This window comes from Astatotilapia calliptera, chromosome 2, assembly GCF_964374335.1.
Source record: "Astatotilapia calliptera chromosome 2, fAstCal68.1, whole genome shotgun sequence".
Lineage (NCBI taxonomy): Eukaryota > Metazoa > Chordata > Actinopteri > Cichliformes > Cichlidae > Astatotilapia > Astatotilapia calliptera.
This window is the reverse complement of record NC_137423.1, coordinates 25604717-25624496: the sequence shown is the minus strand read 5'-3', so window position 1 is coordinate 25624496 and position 19780 is coordinate 25604717. Positions and strand designations below refer to the sequence as shown.

General features: G+C 39.7%; 1 protein-coding gene across 1 annotated transcript; it reads left to right on the top strand.

The window, feature by feature from the left end:
* The first annotated feature begins 933 nt into the window (after positions 1-933).
* tspan17 (tetraspanin 17) lies at positions 934-19009 on the top strand. Its single transcript, XM_026189610.2, has 8 exons — positions 934-1494; positions 10701-10751; positions 13656-13802; positions 14509-14679; positions 15165-15290; positions 15504-15551; positions 17104-17220; positions 17455-19009. The coding sequence occupies exons 1-8, from the start codon at positions 1408-1410 to the stop codon at positions 17518-17520; spliced, it is 813 nt and encodes a 270-aa protein (XP_026045395.1). The 5' UTR covers positions 934-1407; the 3' UTR covers positions 17521-19009.
* Positions 19010-19780: the final 771 nt, after the last annotated feature.

Here is a 19780-nt window from a genome sequence, read left to right as displayed (position 1 = left end):
TCAGCCAATAAATGTACTATTAAATGTATCACTACAACATTAAGGCCCTTTAACAGCTGCTCCTTTAAAATTATATGACAATGTGGACAGTGTATTTGTAATTTCATAATATGTCTTTGTCTTGTTATTAGGTGCGGGTTTATGCCATATTGAGAAAAAGTAGAGTACCGGATGAAAATATTACATGTAGCTAATAGCTAATGCAGGCTAATACTGTTTGGTTTTACAGTTTTATGCTGTGTTTACTGTCAGTACAACATAATACACATTTCTGGCAATAGTTAGAAGGTTGGCATGCCCCAGAGTGGAGCACCCAGAGGTGAAAAGGAAATGCATTTATCGCAGGATCATAGACTGCCATCTGTAGGACTCCAGACAGAAGTTCAAATGAGGCAAAGTTGTTCAGAACAGATTGTTCACTTCCTTTTTCATTTGATCACGTTTCACAACATTTTCACAATATTCTGCAGTTATCTATATTTCTCCTTCACTGACTTACTTAAAGGAGTGAAATTACTCAGCCTGTCATGCCAGAACATTATGGCTGAAATTATGAATATATAATTGCGCTTGAGTACCCCAGTTTATTAGAGTGTCATTCTTAATCGACCTTTCTCACTGCAGATATTTTAATGCGTCGTGGCAGGTGTAGGCAAAGGTGTAAATAATGAGCTAGAATCTAGCTAATTATTAATCATTATACATGATTGTTAATATCATTACTCATACTGTCCTGTCCCGTTTTTTGTTTTTTTTTTATTACTGTGCACTCCTTCAATTTGAACTCACACTATAAACCTGGCCACTTCCTATTGCAGCTTTTAATGAAGCAACCTCGTACATACAGTGCTTATTCTCTGTGTGGTCAAGCTAGGCTGAGACACAAGAGGCCGCTCTTGAAGCGAAAAGGGCGAAAGCCAGCGCAGTGGTTTTCCCGTTTGACAGCAGGGGCTTGTTTTACAGCACAAAACAACAAGGATGAAGACTCACAAGCGGCGATGCAGCGACACAGATAACATTAGGGAAGTGTAGCTGAAGTACCGCCATCTCGATCATCCGGCAAGCGAAGCGACGTAAACACCAGGCAACTTGAATGTCGACGGAGCTGCAGAGCCGCATCTGTGTGCCTTAGTTGAAGTGCTCCTGGATTTGTTGTTGTTAGCAGCCAATGCTAACTATAGAAGTTGCGAGCTAGCTGGCCTAGCAAGCTAATAGTCAAAGCGAGTTAAAGACAGTTTAGCCACATATGTCTGAGTTTTAACCAACCCGGAAGACTTAACGCGGGGTTTGCTTAGCTGATGGAGCCAGCTAACCTTGTATTCAGTTGTTTAAGAACTGTAGCTTTGGTTGATTATCAGTCATAGTAGTTGCCTAGCTCGTCAGTTAGCCACCACTTTCCGTGGAAGAATGAGTAGAAAACACCGTCATTTTAAAGGAGCCGAAGTCAGCTGCTGTGTGAAATACGTTTTATTTGGATTCAACATTGTATTCTGGGTAAGTAAACACAATGTTGTTACTCATTCCTTTTGTTTTTATTAGAAATTTCACGTAACTAGTGATAACTTGAAGTGCACATTCGTGTAAACGTCGGGAACGTTAGCACAGTTGCAGTTGGCCAATGGAAGTTGATCGCTGAGCTCCATCTAGTATATATTTTTTTGTTTGTTTTTTCCTGAGTCACTTGATTTTAATGAAAGTCACGTTTTTTCCCCATCCATCTATGCGGTGTTGTTGATGTTTAAGTGTGTTGTCATGCACAGAAGTAGATTGTTGTAAATGAGGAGGAAATTATTTGTTTAATGTAGGACAGTGTTCATGCCCTAAAATGTCAGCTACACACTCCATTTATTTAGGATTTAGATTTTTTTTTTTTTTTGCGTGCCTCTGCTTATTACTTGTAAACTTTACAGTTTTCCATTTAGAAACTTTTGGCCATCAGAGACAGATTACTTATAAATGTAACTTCTCAATTTAAATGTAAAGTTTAGTAAAGAAAAATAAAGGAGCAATTTTCTTTCATAATAGTTTCTGCTCCTAGTTGAGCTGAGCAATAGCATAATTCTCACCAGAACTGATGGGGCAGTGGCAAGTGGTTGCACGTCTACTTTACAATACCCCTCCCTCCATCTTTATCCCGTCTCTGAAAAGTTTCTCTGTTCAGTCTTGCCCACACCTCCCTCCTCACTCATCTGCATCGCCTCTGTGGGCTGGTATAATATAATGTCTGTGGGTGAAGGAATGGCGTGTCTGTCTGCCCCAGGAGGTCTTCCCACACACAGTTTAAAGGAAAAGGCCATACAGTCTGAATACCACCCAACCCTCCCCTTTCCATGCTTTCTTTCACTCTATACTATAGCACCCAGACTGTGCGGGACAGCATTGTTTGTCTTCGCTCACACACCCACAAATGCACAAAGAGTAATGGTGAGAACAAAGGCTGGGAGGGGGGCTTGTAAGTCTGTGTTTTCTCCCATCATACGGTTGCTCTATCAGACTCACAAGGAACACGGACTTCATGTATATCTGCCTTTTCTGGCATTGCTCAAACTTTCCTTATCGCTTCCTCATTCCGCAACACTTTTCCTTCAAAAACAAATATGAGTGCACCATACCTGCCACATATTTCCATGAACATGATATTTGTAGATACAGAGGCTACTATTATCGACATAAATACAGAGTTTATTGTAGTTTCATCTGAATGAGCAATCAACAAGGAAATATTGAGTCATGGGCTTTCAGCATTGTATCTGACTCATTGTGTTCTTTTGCAGTGTTTGACAGTTAGGCCAAGCTAACAGTCATGTGTCTGAATTCTCTGTAAAACAGTGGAACAAGTTCCAGCTCGCTGGCTGTTTCCGTTAATAATCACTAGAAGATGTTCTACTCTTGTCTGTGTGCTGCAGAACTGGATTTGACAGACAAGCCAGTGCATTGCTGAAATAGAAAGAGATGGGGTTTATACTCCACAAATCAACCCATTTGTCTTTCCTCTAGTGATCTTGTCAGGCTTGAAAGGGCTGCCTAAATTGAGACAAAATGCTTGTAAGGCCATAAATATTGTGAACAAAATGGAACAATACTTGCTTTTGGTGTGAGGTTTCGCAGTACCCAGGCTTGCTGTTGACAGCCAGGCATTCTCACCCAAGAACAACACACCTTCTCTCATCCTTAGAATAGACACATTCCCCACATCCAATTAATTAATCACGTTTTCTGCCTGAGCTGCTGAAATGTTTGGGAGCTCTGCACGCTGTAATTAAGAGCTTGTTAAGCTGTAACCAAGTTGCTGAGTTGGTTGAATGCAAGGGAGAGTGTTATTAGCCAGCTACAGCTCTGTCTTTTCACATTTGGCACCAAAAGGCAAGCTGCATGATTACAGCTCTGGAGCATACCTGTAAACAACCAGGTGTGACGCTATTCGGAGACATGCTCTGTGACTTAGTCATGGATAAACTTGTCTAGTTATTGCAATGTTGATTGCATTACTGATAGCATTTAAGGAGAGCAAGACTTTTTATTGCCTTACCTTTGGCACAGAGGACAGTCAGATTTTCTCAGTATTTATGAAATGAAGGAATAAATGTTGATAAGCTACCTTATTTTCAGCATTTCTCATATCAGGCCGTTTCAGTGACTCTACCTTAAAATGGCGACATGGCAGCTGATCAGTTATATGATATATTATGCCACTTCTGCCTTTATCTCTTATTGATCATTTTGAATTGATATGTAGCCTTAATCACTGAACACAATATGTAAATAAATTTGTCAGACAGCTTTGCAATTACATTAGTGTCCGTTGTGCGTGGGAAGAAAACTTCTTTTTACAGCGAACAAAACCCCTAAACAAGCACCGAGTGCGCAACGACGTAATGGGAAATTCACAGAGAAACTCGCGGATTCTTCAACTGACCGCAGCACACCTGCACCAGCGTAAACCTCCGCCTACTCTACTCCTGCTTTACAGGTGAAAATAGAGCAAAAGGACCGCTGAGTCTTTGACTTTATTTATTTTCTGCTGTGTTTTACTTGCATCTATTTGAAAGACTGAGTGTAAACACAAAAAATATTTTATTTTATGTGCTGGAATGTGCAGAAAATAGGTTTAAATGTTAAACTAATTTATTCCAGTCAGAGAATGTTGCATATAATTAAATTTCTGCTTGATGCATAAAGTTAAAAGATTAAAACTGATAAAACAAGTTAAAAAAAAGATAATTTTCCATTTGATTACATTTTGTATGATGGATTATGTAGAAAAAGTAGAATTGGGCTGAAAGATCTATCGCTTTATCACCTCTTCAGGTTGTAAATCGTGTTTTTAAAAAGTAACTAAGTAATTAATTACTTTTGAAAATGAATAATCAGTAAAGTAACGGGATTACTTTTTTGGGGAAGTAATCAGTAATTAGTTACTGATTACTTCCCCAAGTAACTTGACCAACACTGTTCTTAACACTACTCAACAGGACCGTCAGAATAAAAATGAAAAAAATAAAAATGTTATGTAATACGAAATAAAAGTGCCAGCAGTATTTAAACAAAAGACGTGCTAATAGAAAACTAAAAATGGCTTCTGCCCACAAACTCAAATAAATATTTAAAAGAAATCAAAAAGATTTTCTTTTCCAGTCCAAAATAATAAGTTTGCAAAGTTTACAGATGATTCAGTTTATGACTTCATGATTGCAGTGGATGTGCTCTGGAATGAGGCTTGCTCTTGTCTTTGAGATGCTGATAACTAGACATCCTCTCTGTCATGACTTCAGCCATTTGAGAGGTGCAAGAGCCCCCTTTTAAAACCAACTCATCTATACGCCTGTGCTTAATACTAGTAAAACAGAACAAAACAAAATTAGAAAAGACAGTTACCAATCACTGTAGTTGTATATCAAAGTTTCTCAGACAGTGTAGTGTTCAATGCAAATGAAACTTTATAACCCAAAGAATAACTACCTAATGTAAGGTGGAAGAGGTTTAGTAGAATAAATGCTAATATTAGAGTGAGGAAAAAATAAAAGACTAGGAGACAGTGTAGCTACTCCTGTTTAATGGGTTACTATCACATTTCACTCATTAGCTAACAAAACTGAAATGGTGTTTCTTTAGCAAGTATCATCCTGAGGAGTTTCTGAGAGGTCATCTAACATAAACATTATTAACATAAACTTAACTCTCTAAAATTGACCCGTTCAGAGTTGACATCACAGCTCGGGGTACGTTCGTGAAAGGAAAGCGCCGCTTTGCATAGTCTACATTTAGGTTTGTTTTCTGTGAAATGCTATCATATTTTTTTTAAATGTCTGTTTCCATTTTCTGCCGTCCTCCTGTTTTGTCGTTTGTGCTACATTTCCTATTTTCTACTTCTACCAACACATGGTGTCAGAGTGCGCTTAGTGATATTTCTTCCTTTTTTCTATTCATTCATTCTGTCTCAGAATCTGGTGTTGAATCTTTAATGTTTATTTTCTTTGGACGTTCGAATTAAGTTTTGATGTAAAGAATTAAACTGCAAAAATAGTATATATATTTTGTAGCCATGTGATGCAAAATGAAAGTATTAGTATTAGTAGTAAAGATATATGTTGTGGAATGTAAGGAGCTTAACAATTTGCTCACCCTGTTGACATTGCTGCTGAGATTGAGAATCACGGTGTCACACTATCCCCCTCATTAAATATTCATTTTTTTAGGGAGTCATGGAAAGGGGATTCACACTATATCCTGTGTGTGTATGTGTGCATGCGTGTGCAGGAGTGGGGAGCTTGATTTGTCTGACAGTTAGTAGAGGTTAATGGGATCAGCTGGCTTAGGGAGGCATCTTTTCAAGTGTTGATAATCTCTTAGTCCACATGGAGAGAAAACCCTCGCTCTGGGAAGGACATATTTTACAAGCAGCACTTGACACCGAAGGAACCTTGATTTGAATAATAATGCAAATAAAGAGACATCTAGATTCAGACTTTATTTAATTAGTTTCTGGTAAAATACATAGGTTTGACAGAATGATCAAATTAATCAAAAGCAAAAGAAATGCATTATCCATGCGGGTGAGATTTAAATGAACAGATCCTGAGTGTTTTAATAACATATTGTTAAAAAACCAAAGGTGGTGACTCGTACATTGTTGTGTTGTACAAAGAGATTAGTGCTGTAACGATTTATTGAGTATTTCAAATAATTCGATTGTAAAAGAAAAGTTTTCGACAGAAATTCTTTGCGTCGGCGTTTCATTTAGCACACGGCTCTGTAACACACTACTGTCACCATGGACAAACAGACGCAAGGGTTTAACCCACATTTGCGACTAAAAACAGACTTTAAACAAAAACACTGATAACACAACAACAGCAGATGGTGAGCTCAGGTTGAGTGAAAGAAAACATGTTTCTACCGTCCAGAACTGCAGCGCTGTTCCTGTCCTCTCTGTTAAAACCTTTACTGGGGAAAAGGTAGCAGGTTTCCTTCATCAAAGCACCTGATCAACAAAGTCCCAAAGCCAGCTGTCTTGCTTAAGGAGTTTCTTAATAAGGTGAAGGACGTTTTGCCACAGAGAGTGGTATTTAGAGATTTGTCTCACATATCTAATTCTATTGCCACAAGCTCACCTGAATTTGATTCAGGTTGTGAGAAAAGTTAGTCAAAATAAGGATGTTACGCAAGCACTATACAAAGACAGTTTGTTCTTTTTGTGTTGTGTATTCTTTCAGTAAGTTCAGTCTAAAATGTACTGGTCTTTAAAGGGAAGTTTGATTTACAGATAAGGTTCCAAAAAGCACAGAGCACAAACACATACTGCCAGTTATCACGGTAAATATTTCCCAATACTGTTTAGTTGATCTGTCCTGTCAAATCTCCGCAATAGATTAAAAAACAAACAAAACAACACATTCAGTAGAAATTAGAAATTTCAGGAATCCATCCCGTCTGAAACTTACATTAACTTTATAAAGTATAAAATAACAGTTCACAGACCCCCCCCCCCCCCCCCCCCCCCGCCCCCAAGAATAAATTAGTACCAGGCATAGATGTCTCTTTAACACTGTCTTCAGTGCCACTTCAAGCTGTGGCAGGAGGAAATACAACCTGATGTGGGAAACAATGATTTATTTCTTGAACGGAAATAAAAATAATAATAAAATTGGTTCTATAACCAAACACCATCCAGACATCACAAAATACTTTTGTGGTGTCTGCATGGTGTTCCTGCATCTTTTGGGATCTTACAAAGCTTCAAACGACGCGTCGACTATTAAATTAGTCGTCGACGATTTTAATAGTCGACGTAATCGTGGCAGCCCTAATACACACACATACACAGTCGTAGCCAGACGTTTTGGTAGTGGAACAGATTTTGCATCATGTATTTGCCACATCAGTTTTTTTTCTTTTCTTTCACATTTCAGTGATGTAATGAATTAAAAAACATGTCAAATAAATAAATCAAAATATGGTCAGAGAAGTTGACTGATGGAATAAGGTCTCAGCAAGGCTTTGTATGTCACTAAACATTTAAAATAGTCTTCAACGGAATTTTAAAATCCAGTTGAAGACAATGCAGCGAAGCAAGAATAAGGATGAATGTGATCACCTGTTAGTTTTTCTTAAATGCCTAGCTTCTACTGCCTAGACGAGCAGAAGCTAGGCTGGTTGCAGAGGACTGCAAGAACGAGTGGGGTGCGTTTAACCTCCTAAAACCCGAGCTCTTCCATGGCATGCATTTTTAATATCTCTTTGATATTTGGGCATATTAGGACCTCATGAATGTAAAAACAAAGAATTGACAGATTTTATTTTATTTTTTTTACCTGATTTTTGTTTCTGACAAGTATAAGATCCACATATAAGGACATTCGTTTTAAATTTTGATAGAACAGTGGCAGTAGAATGTCCTCGTAAGTGGATATCAGGCCCTTGTAGAGAAAAATTTAGTGTTTTTAGGTCTAGACAACCCAAAATGTGATGTCCACGTGTGTGAACGCCAGGTCCTAGGAGGTTAAAAATGACTTGCAGAATCTAGATGGGAGATGTTTTGATTATGTACTAAAGGCTTCCTTGGTATCGACTGATGGGGTTGGTTTGTTAGATTTCTTAGGTGAAATCAAAAAGACTGGATGAGCTTAAAGATGCAAGATTGAAAATTTTAATACTATGCTCACCAAAATAATACCAGGATGCTTGGCAAGTTATTTGATATTATCCAGTGAGGAGGCAGAGTGACATCCCTAGTGAAATAACAACAAACACTTCGATTGAAAGGGGCGAAAAATGTTGGTGTCTGTATCGGGTTTTGGACATTTAGTTATTTTAAAAGCCTGTGTGGTGTACCTCTCTGTGTGTAGATAAATGTTTGTGGTGTGTAACTCTGGGTACTGGTACTGTTACCAAATGCAGCCTAAAAGTGATATGGAGTTCTCTTGTAAACAAGTAATGTTTTTCACTGTTACTCAGAATGTGTTGTGGTTTCCAAGGTCTGATGAGCCAACTAAATGCATTTCCGTGAAAATATCTGGTTTTGTGTGTTTACTGGCATGAACTCTTCCTGATTAAGCGGAATATTGCGAAAGCAGTAGCTGGACTGAGCATGTCCCGCTTGACCCTCTCAGATAAAAATGTTTCCATTAGCAGAACTGGAAAAATGCCACAGCTTACCATTCAGCTTGTTTCTTACTGCATAATTGAATTACAATGATTTTGGTGTGGTTTAAAGCTGCGTGCCAAAGATTAGGTAAATTTTCTGACTCCTAACTTTATTTAGATTTCTAAAAACATGGCGATGGGTTCATTGAAAATTGGCAAAAACAGTATGGTTTTTTTGGGGGGTTTTTTCTTTTCCTTTTCCTGCCCTGGCTTTTGAGGCTGACTACAAGTTCACTATTCTGTTGGGAGGACAGGCAAACAAGCTACTACTGATGAGATTCCTGGATAGATTGTGTACTGCTCTTTTTGTGTTGGTGCACAACTGTGGTAAAGCGGTGTAGTGTAGGGACCTACAGGAACCATTATCATATCCAAGAAAAGGTTATTTTTTTTAAAATAAACTCCTGAACCATGGAAAAGAACTGGAAAACAGAGCACTTATGAGCAAGGCTTCTTCTGGGTGTAGTCACTAGAGGTGGAAACTGAGAGCAGGCTCCAAAATGTCCAGTCTATTGAATTGCTTTGCCTCCAAGCTTTTCAGTTTCTTTCATCAGTGCGTCAAAGCGTGCTAAGGTTGCACTTTGCAAAACAATGATGTGAAACTGATTGGAATTTTTGCACACCTGAGTCATATGCTTGCCTTTTTCTGCTCTGGTCCTATATGCTGTTCAGACTCGGATAATAAAACTGTTGTATTGATGCTAAAATGTCTTCTTTTTTGCCTAAAAATATTGATCAGCATTGAAGTAGAGAAGCAAAATGAATGAAAGCTTCCATAGATTCCATTTTAGGGTTGAAGCCAAGCTTGACAAAGCTGCTTAAGTAGTTCAGTGCCCCAAATTGGTTATTAACATTCAAATATAGAAAAATGAAAGCAGCCTTGTACAAATGTCCTTATTTTGAATAAGTGAACTAGTAGTTATCCATGTTGTCTGGCGACTCTGATGCATTGTGTTGCTGTGCATTTCATGCCGCAAGACGCAAGTGGTTTCCTTTGTCACGGTTTTCAGCTTCTTTAATCTGCATGAAAAACTTGAAGTCAAAGGCTAAGTGCTGTAATACTCCCACTCTGTCAGTCTAATCTCTTCTGATGTCTGCCTGCATACACTGACTCTTCCTGCTTGTCACTTTCCAGTTGAATCTACCACACCCTTCGCTACAGACGCTTATATAACTACCAGGTCAAGGCAGCCCCCCCAATCCAACTGCTGACTGCTGTTGTTGTTTGCAAGACTGTCACGTTGATCTTGTTAGGTGTGTGCTAATGGGCTGCCATTAGTTTACCTGCTTCTCGCGATTTAATCAGCTTCCCAACAAATGATTTAACACAATTTCAATGAAGCTATTATATTTCAGGCATTACCATTAGAGTTTGCCCCCAGCTCTCTCCATCGACATCCTAAAACTCTTATGAATGCCATTTTGTAGCAGCTAAGCAGCTGATTAGACAGTAACATTTCTACGTGTAAACACCAGAAACCGGTGATTTTTCTCATCCTGTTGCTATTCTGTTGTTTTTGTGTCATTTTTACATCTTTAGACACCGTGGGCTAGTAACACAGCCACTTGGCTTTCAGTCAAGTTGAAGCAGTGAGCCTTAAACTCGTCCTAATATTGACTAATATTGGACGGATTTTCTTTAACCCTTACAGCAGCTCAGTGTAATATCTCTGTGATTTAATCTTTGAAGAATTCACTTTATTTAAAAGCTCCTAAAATCAGTTTTTCTTTTATTGGTCTCTTTCCTATGTGATTCTCTCTGTTTTTTTAAGTGCACTGATAATTAAAAATGAGAGATCCCTTTGTTCTTATGTGAATATTGTTAGAAAGGATGCAGTGGATGACAAAAGATGAACTAGATTTTTAATTACCACAGTAAAACTCAAGCAGTTCTGCTGTTTACATATGTTGCCAGGGGGACACCAGTGTAATCCACACCACTCCCAAACCATTCCCGGTCTTGCTACAATAACAACCGTATCATCTGTAATAAACTGCTTCAGTTTGTATCAGTTGCCTCCCGTCTCACTGCCGCATCTCTGTGCTTTGTTTTACAGTTACTAGGAGCTGCATTCTTGGGTATAGGCTTGTGGGCATGGGCGGAGAAGGTATGTATAAACACATGCACACAAACACGCTGGCTACGGGTTACCACATAGCTAAAATTCTTCCAGATATCCTAGCTGTAATAAGCTGGAAGTATAATTCATCGGATGGAGTTTGGATGTAAACAGAGCTTTTGAGAAGAGTGGCGTGGAAAATAGAAGCTCTATTCCTGTAACACTTTGTAGCACTTAAAGGCATATAACCTCATAATGTTCCTGGTAAACACGTCTCAGGATATGAATTATGCTCACTGCTGCAGCTCCAGTGTGATGTGTAACTAAGTTTTGTTGAACCAATATCGAGCTAATGGTTAAATTGTTTTTCCGGTGATTGGAGCTTTAAATGGCTGTGGCTGCAAATAAGGAGCCATAGGGTCCAAATGACACACTCATTTGACTTACAGCTACCAGGATTTGAATGCCTTGTGCTTCGTCTCGTATGAAAGCCTGTTGCACGATAAATTGGATCGTATATTTGCGCAGGAACTGGTTCGCTGTTTATTGTCAACGCTGGACAGGCTACAAAGATCAGGTGTTGCCATTAACCTCTCATGTGCAGTGAGTCATGGCTACGTTCAAAACTTCTTTCAGAGGAGTTACCAGTCAATTTGTTCATTAATTAGCAAGAAATCGCAGCACAAGCGTGGAACCATGTACTGATTAGTAACGTCTGGTCATGAACTCTGTGCAAATCGGCCTGCGCTGGAGTACCTTTGTGGAGCAGCGTGAATAATTTAAAGGGATTAGGGTGAATGATGAATAGTGGTTGCTGGAAAGTCGTAATGGTGAGTTTGGGTCTCAGTGACTAAGATGATTAGTTTCAAGCCTGCTGTGCACAGCCAGACTACATTATTGTTTCAGGGCCTCCTGCTAAAATTTAAATGCGTGCAGTTTATTCTGCAGCAGTGCCATAAAAACATGAGCATCCAGCATTGCCTTCATCCTACAGTTTTGTCCTTGCTCAATGCAGAGGGAGATTAACTCAGTACGAGAGCTGTCTCGACTTTAGCTGCAAGTGTTGGGCATGTTCACTACAATATATGACAAGCAAACAGGATGTCAGACTGAGAGTGGATACACATAGTGGTTTCCTTTTTCAAAATAACTGAAAAATATAGCAGGGATCAGGGTTGTACAAAAATATGTTAATAAAACAAGCTTGAACTCGTTTTTATGGAGCTTTTGCAAAGTACCTTCTTTAGTGTGCTATCCAGAAACAATAACGACGCCCACTGTTACTGCGGAAGAAATACTAATTTCATTTCCTGCTGGATTTGTGTGATGTTTGCTCACTTCCAAAGAAATAAACTGTCTCTATTTTTCATTTTAATAATAATAATAATAATGGATTGCATTTATATAGCGCTTTTCGGGACCCCTCAAAGCGCTTTACAATACCACTATTCGTTCACTCTCACATTCATACACTGGTGAAGGCAAGCTACAGTTGTAGCCACAGCAGCCCTGGGGCAGACTGACAGAGGCGAGGCTGCCGTATCGCGCCATCGGCCCCTCTGGCCAACACCAGTAGGCGGTAGGTGAAGTGTCTTGCCCAAGGACACAACTACCGAGACTGGGCTTGAACCGGCAACCTTCCGATTACAAGACGAACACCCAACTCTTGAGCCACGATCGATTTTAATAAAGACAGCCAGAATATAAACCAAAAATGTAGGGGAAAAAATCCACATTTACAGTTATAAATTGATTTGCAAGGCTTTGAGTGAGATAGGTATTTGATCTCCAAGCAAAACATGACATAGTACTTGGTGGAGAAACTTCAGTTGGCAAGCACAGTGGTAAGATTTTTCTCATTGCACTGAGCCCCAGACTGAGGGTGATTTATGTTCATTTTCTATTTCTTTCATTTCGGAATAATCGCACCAACAGTTGTTACATTCTCACCAAGTTTCTTGGTGATGGTGTCGTAGCCCATTCCAGCCTTGTGCAGGTCTACACTTTGTCCCTGACAGACTTTGACAGCTCTTTGGTCTCGCCCTTGGTGGTGGAGAGGCTGGACAGGTGTGCTTTGTACGCTTTTTACGCTTAATAGGCTGAGATCAGGACTATCCTTGACTGATTGATTGATTGGCTCTGTGCCAACACACACTCGTGGGAGCCAGAATTCTGGCTGGTTTGCAGAGGATGAAATACTTGTTTCACTCAATGACATGAATAATTTCATATGTAATGCAAACTTTATGTAATGTGTTTTTTCTCGAATTTTGGATAATATTCTATCTACCTCCATTAAAATGAAACTATCATAAAGATTAGACACTAATCATTTAATTGAAAATTTTGGAAAATTCAGCCTAAGATCAAATTTATTGCATCAAAGTTGCAATATACAATATAGTTAAGAATTGGGAATGATTACATGTGAAGTCTGTCTTGTTGTAAATAATTCTAAGAACGCAGAGGCTGACAAAATAAGATGGTGGTCACACTGTGGCTTTCAGAGAGGAGAGTGGAAGGGCAAATGTCTCTGTATTTTCAGGAGGCTTTGAAGTTTGCCTCTTGTGAGAAGTTACTTGTTTTATAATTTTGTCACAAAAATGCCATAGAGTGAGTGCATGTTGCATTTAAACTGATAACAAAACCTCAGCGAGGTTCTTTATTTTATTTTGAAAACATCACATTGATATATAAGAATGTAATGGAATAACAGTATTTCAGTTTATTAAATTTCCCTGCTACAAGTCTGCATCTGTGAACGGGGCCCAGCAGGCTGTGACATTAGTTAAATCTCACTTTTTCTCTTTGACATCACAGGCTCTTCTCAAGGTTAACTGTGTTTTTGTAAAAGGAGAATTTTTACTGAGACCTTGTCATGGGGATGGTAAGGATTGATTTTGGAAATATTATGGTCTGAATTTTAACCACTCTTTTTGTCTTCCCCCTCAGGGCGTGCTGTCCAATCTGTCATCCATCACAGATTTAGGGGGCTTTGACCCTGTATGGCTCTTCATCGTCGTCGGAGGGGTCATGTTCATTCTGGGCTTTGCTGGATGTATCGGAGCGCTCAGAGAGAACACCTTACTGCTTAAATTTGTAAGCCACCTCTAGGCTTTATGTGCACAGACACTGTTTTAATTATTTCACACCCCTTAGATCTGCACTTCACACCAGGGCTGAAGGTATCTGTGTAGCAGGTGTCACTTTGACTCGTCTGAGCCAAATGCTATGAATGATGGTGTGGCACATCATACCTCATCAGTAAACCAAATCCTGTTTAATGATCAGAAAGGTATACTGATCCACTGAAGCCTATTTTTTTTTGTATGCGTATTAGGCAGTTCTTTCTTCAGCCACAACACCACCAGGATTTATTTGGGTTCAGCTTTATTGATAAAAACCTGTGACTGACAGAGACAAACTCGCCTTGTTGCTGCCTGCGATTCTGAGTAGCTATTAACTCCAGCAGATGTCCATTAGCAGCAGTAAATCAGGCATCAGCGTGAGGAGCTAATGCGGCTTTTGTGCATTTATCATCAGCATCTTCTCCTACATTTACTGTAAAGGGATTATTCAATAGGACCTGTGGGAGTGCAGTTTTTATTGCCACACTCTCACTTAGCAAATCAGGGCAGGCCCTACAAACTGACCTGCACAGGAACATTACATTAAAGTTGTTCTTACACTCATTTTTAAGCAGAAGCAGGGAAAGGCACAGGATTTTCTTTGGTGCTCCTTGTTCCCTGCTTGAAGTGACAGGTGTATTGTTTTCTGTTTGCATGTGTTTACTTGTACTTTTCAGTTTTCTGTGTTCCTGGGTTTGATCTTCTTCCTGGAGCTGACTGCAGGGATCCTTGCCTTCGTCTTTAAGGACTGGATCAAAGACCAGCTTAACTTTTTCATCAACAATAATGTCAAGGCATACCGCGATGACATCGACTTGCAGAATCTCATCGACTTTGCCCAGGAATATGTGAGTTCACCCCCACCGATGGTATCTCTTATCTTAAAATCGTTCATGTCTCTTTGCTGGAAGAAGTTACTCCCTTTCTTAGAAATGCGGCTGTACATGTGAGCTCAGAAAATGATGAGTCAGCCTCGTTATGGTAAGAATGAAGAGACTCAGCTGCTGCAAATGTGGAGTGGTTTTTCTGATTAATGTGATTGTATTTCGGTCAAATGGCTATCCAATTATGTGGAGGAAGCAGTTGAGATCATTTGCTCCTGTGTGTAAACGCTAGGTTCTGTCATGAGGCACCCTAAAGGCGATTAGATTGGCTTTTGTGTTCATACTTGAATCTCACTGTTTGTAGTCATTACCTGCCATAGTAAGCTAACAACCTAGGCTGACCTGAGCCAGCCTGTTAAGGGCTCAGATGGCAAGATCAAAGAAGGTACATCTGTGTGTTTACTAGAGTTAGCTGTTTAATCTCTGCTTGTTGTTGTTGTTTGTCCCAGTGGTCATGCTGTGGAGCGCACGGGCCTGACGACTGGAACATGAACATCTACTTCAACTGCACTGACAGGAATCCCAGTAGGGAGCGCTGTGGCGTTCCCTTTTCATGCTGCATCAAAGACCCTGCAGTGAGTCGCGTTTCAGCAGCACAAACAACTGTCCATAATCAGCTTTTTGTTTCGTGTAATACTCTGTAGCCATGCATCATGTGTGTCAACATAAGAAGTTTCTCTCATGCAAAGAGTCATTATTTCAAACCTTCTGACCTTAGGTAAAATTGTAACGGATGAATGTGGTCGAGGATCCCATTTTAATCTCCATTTGGTTTGGTTTTTTTGCAGGAGGATGTCATCAACACACAGTGTGGTTATGATGTTCGGCAGCAAATGGTTGGTATCTCTTCTATTTCTGTAGATCTCTTTAGACAAGGAAATCAAGGAAATCTGTAATTTAGAGTCCCAACAAATTGCAACGCTTAACCAGTTCTCATACGATAGAGTCAGCTGCAAATGTGGAGTTCTGCAGGAAGAAAGAAATCTTGGTTAAAATGATGCAATGCTGCTGGAGAGAAATACTCCCGAGGGCGAATTGACTGACAGCCTGCAAACCCGTTTGACTGAAACGGTCTAAGTTGTCGAACGCAGAGTGACAGTTGGGTTCATTTGTATTGGACTTGATTGTCAGTCGATCAAAAAGTGAATTTGTGTTTGAAATGCAAAGGAAAACCAATTAAATGTGAGATTTTATGGCATTCTCTGCATTCTCTCTTTAAAACTACTATAGGTAAAACCAGATGGCTGGTGTTAGATATAGAGAACATAGTGGGTTAAGTAGCTTACACAGACTAGTCTGTATGCTTCTTGCCTTAATAACAGATTGTTCTTCTAACAGGGATAATTAGGCTCCAGTTATAGCCTCAAGAGCAGCCTTACTACACTCTGTAATTGGCGACTCAGTGGGTTATGCCAGTCCGTTCCCTTTTCCTCTGTGTGTGTGTGTGTGTGTGTGTGTGGGTGTGGTGGTTACAACTCACTGCACTGCAGTCAGAAAGATTGCTGTTGCTAGGCGAGCTGCAGTACAGTGAACCACCTGCCATTGAGTTGCTATGAATTCATTTTCTGTGCGCTAACGCCCTGGCCATTGACATTTTGCTGAAACTATCAGGGATGTGCAGAGAGTTCCTGTGCAGCACCTGAGCGGGGAGCAGGGTGGGAAAGAGGAAGAGCAGGAAGTATGGCAAGGACAGGAGCACAACAAAGGCAAAGGGCTGAAATAGCTTTAGAGGAAGTCCACAGCTATAACAACATTGCATTTCCTGCTATTTTTTTTGGCTGCAAAGTGGCTCTCTCTACCTCATTGGTCTAAAACTAGATTTCAAGTTCTGGGAGAGAACAAAAGATTTTCCTGGTTGACTTGTCTGAAGGATAACAAAGAATGAATTGTACAGCGGCACCGATTCTTATCCCCTTTTTAGTTTCGTTGCAGCGTTAATTAAACCTGTTTTTGGTTTTTTTGTAAAAATGTTCGTGTCTGAGTAAAGCACGTACATCATCAGCTGGATCCAAAAGCAGAAATGGCCATCTGTCAGGCAACAGGAAACAGCTTTTGTCTGTTCAGTCCACCAGTGTCCTTGGTGGAAAAGAATACACTGCATTGATAGTCAGCGTAATTGAGAACACTGACATGTTGCAATCTTAGGCTGTGACTCAGCTTATCGTGAGGTCTTCACGCCCTCATCAACTGTGATGGAGTCAGTGGGCAAAACACTATCTTGTGTTTGTGTCCAGCATTAGTCATAGGGCAGAGTACCAGTTTTTGTTTAAATAATGAGCAATGCCAGCTTCCTCTCAGAGAGCAGATCATTCAATATGCTGTAAATTAAACACGTTTTCTCGCTCAAAACTTTAATGCACTTGAATTATGCTCATGTTTGTGAAAAAGGAGTTGGACCGGCAGAAGTTTATCTATACGAAGGGCTGCGTGGGACAGTTTGAGAAGTGGCTTCAAGACAACCTGATTATTGTAGCCGGCGTCTTTGTTGGAATTGCACTTTTACAGGTAATGAGCTGTTGTTTGGAGATTTCTCACACTAAGAAACCTGCTGTATCGCAAATGAGGCCTTTAATTAAAACTAACAATAGTTCTAGTTTTTTGATTTTATGTCTTCGCTTCCATCTAGTGTTGAGAACATTTAACTGTAGTTTGGTTTTTTTGTTTGTTTGTTTTTTGCCTTAATCCGGTGACTTAAAATCCTGTGTGGCCTTTTTAAAAAATGTTTTTATTTTCTTCTAGATTTTTGGTATCTGCCTTGCTCAAAACCTCGTGAGTGACATCAGAGCTGTCAAAGCCAACTGGTGACAGGAGAATTGAAGTGGGGCGGCCCCAGCACCAAACTCGCATAGCACACCGTCCGGCTGAGGCGGACAGCCGGCAACTTTTGCCACTGAGCTAAGCAACACACACACACATGCTCTCACACACTGATATGTGTGTGAGTGACGCTCGAAAAAGAAAATATATTTCACAGACAAACCAAACAGTCAGAACTTTGTTTACCACTCAGCTGGGATTTTAACCCAAATATACAGAAGAGAGTCCTGCCTACTTTTTTTCCCCCTCTATTATTTTTTTTCTTTAGAGAAATTTATTTAAGGCACGCAGTTGCACAAGGACACCAGAAAACTCGGAGATCAGAAGCCATGGATAAAAGACAACAACAGCAAAAAAACAAAACAAAATGAGGAAAAACGTCTTTTTTCAAAAAAAAAGAAAAAAAAAACTCAAGCAACATGTTGTCACAGAGCCTTTGTCCTGCTCCGCAAGGGGGCTGAAGATCTTCCCTTAAAGTCAGCTCGCACCCACACCCACACTTCCTTCTCCTCCAGAGGACGATGACTGGCTGGCCGCATGGATTCGTCTGCGTGTCATTTTTCTCCTTTGTGACCTTTTTTATGACCACTAAAAAAACAAACAAAAGAGAGACTGAACTGAACACTGGTCGGTCATATCTGCAAATTTAAGTCACTTCAAGAGTTTTCTGTTCAAGTTCAAATGTAAAAAGTGCCATTAATTTCCAGTTTTGTGTCCTTCCTGTTCTGTACATGGAACTTGTGCACCTCGACCGCTCCCTTCCCTTATACCTCAGGGCCTGGCTAAAAATGTGTTTCCTTCCGCCAGTTAAAAGCATATCTTATTTTTCCATCCGTGTCTGTTGAATTTAGATCAACGCCAAAAGTTACCCCATTCGCCCTATGGTGATTGCATCATCTGTTTGAGTGTATTGTATGACATGAAATAGTAAGGATTGTAAGTGTGTGCTATACAGAGAAAGAGGGTTTAATGATAGAGGTTGTTGTTTATCTCCGAGCATCCCTCAAGCACATGGGATTGCTAGTTTGGGGCCTTTTTATCTTCTTTTTTCTTTTTACTTGACTTCTGTGTACCATATTTGTCTTATATTTTTGTCTTTGCAAAAGAACATATGTCTGTTGTTAAAGATGTTCTTTTAATTCTTCATTCATTTCCTGTCATTTATAGATAAATCTGTTCTCGGGTTCATTGTTAAGCTTTACAGGCACCTGTTTTACTTCCAGCTCATCAGTCAGCTGCAAATTAGCTTCGTATTGTGAATGTTAGCGGTCCTAATGGAGACCAAATAATATCATTAGCTAACTGCCAAGGTTTTGTCTGGCCACAATTCTGTTGTTATTAGGAATGCCAAACGATAACAAATGGCATTTCCACGGCCAAAATGTGAATTCATTGTCCCTCCATGTGGGAAGTGCCAGTTGAACCTAGAAATCAAATGACAATTAAACAATGTTACAGTAACGCTTTTATCTTTTAATTCAGTGTTGTCTTTTTTTTTTCCTTTTGGATTGTTTTTTTTTTTTAAATAGAATAGCAAATACACGCCGTACCATTTTAATATTAGCGACAGTCTCAATATAACATGAATGCTGCTTTTAACTTTGACTAGATTATTGATGGTGTATTACAATAGTTGAGCTAACAATCTATCTCACGTGGCGGCATTTGTAGAAAACGGTCTGGCCGCTACGGTTTCCATCTGAGGAAATAGTCACATTGTTTTTCATGTTAAAGTTTACACATAATACGTCACCGCCTTTTTAATTATTATGGGGTCCCCCCCCCCCATTTATTCAGTCATTCAGAACACTCTTGGAGTGAGTTCAGTTCTGCTATAACTGGCTTCACTCAGTAATTCTGTATATTATTCAAAGCATTTAACCACAACAGCTGTTTCTGGCTGTCACAATGTCATTCGGATACATTGCACAAGCTAGATTAGGAACGGATTTACTTGACTGCACACACAGGTCCATATATACACACTTTAGATATATACACACACACACTCTCAAAAATGAGAAAACATGTTTGGAATTGCAATGCAGACTAGCTGAAAGATGAGTAGCATTAATATTCTGTGAACAGTGCAGGAAAACTTTCCCTGCTTCTCTCTCAGAGTCGGTCTGCAGAATACATATACATAGGAGTTCTTTCAGCGACGCCACCTTAAGATCGTCTGTCGTGTGCACATGTCACATGTTGCTTTTCACCCACGCCCCCTCCCTTTTGAAAAAAAAAAAAGAAA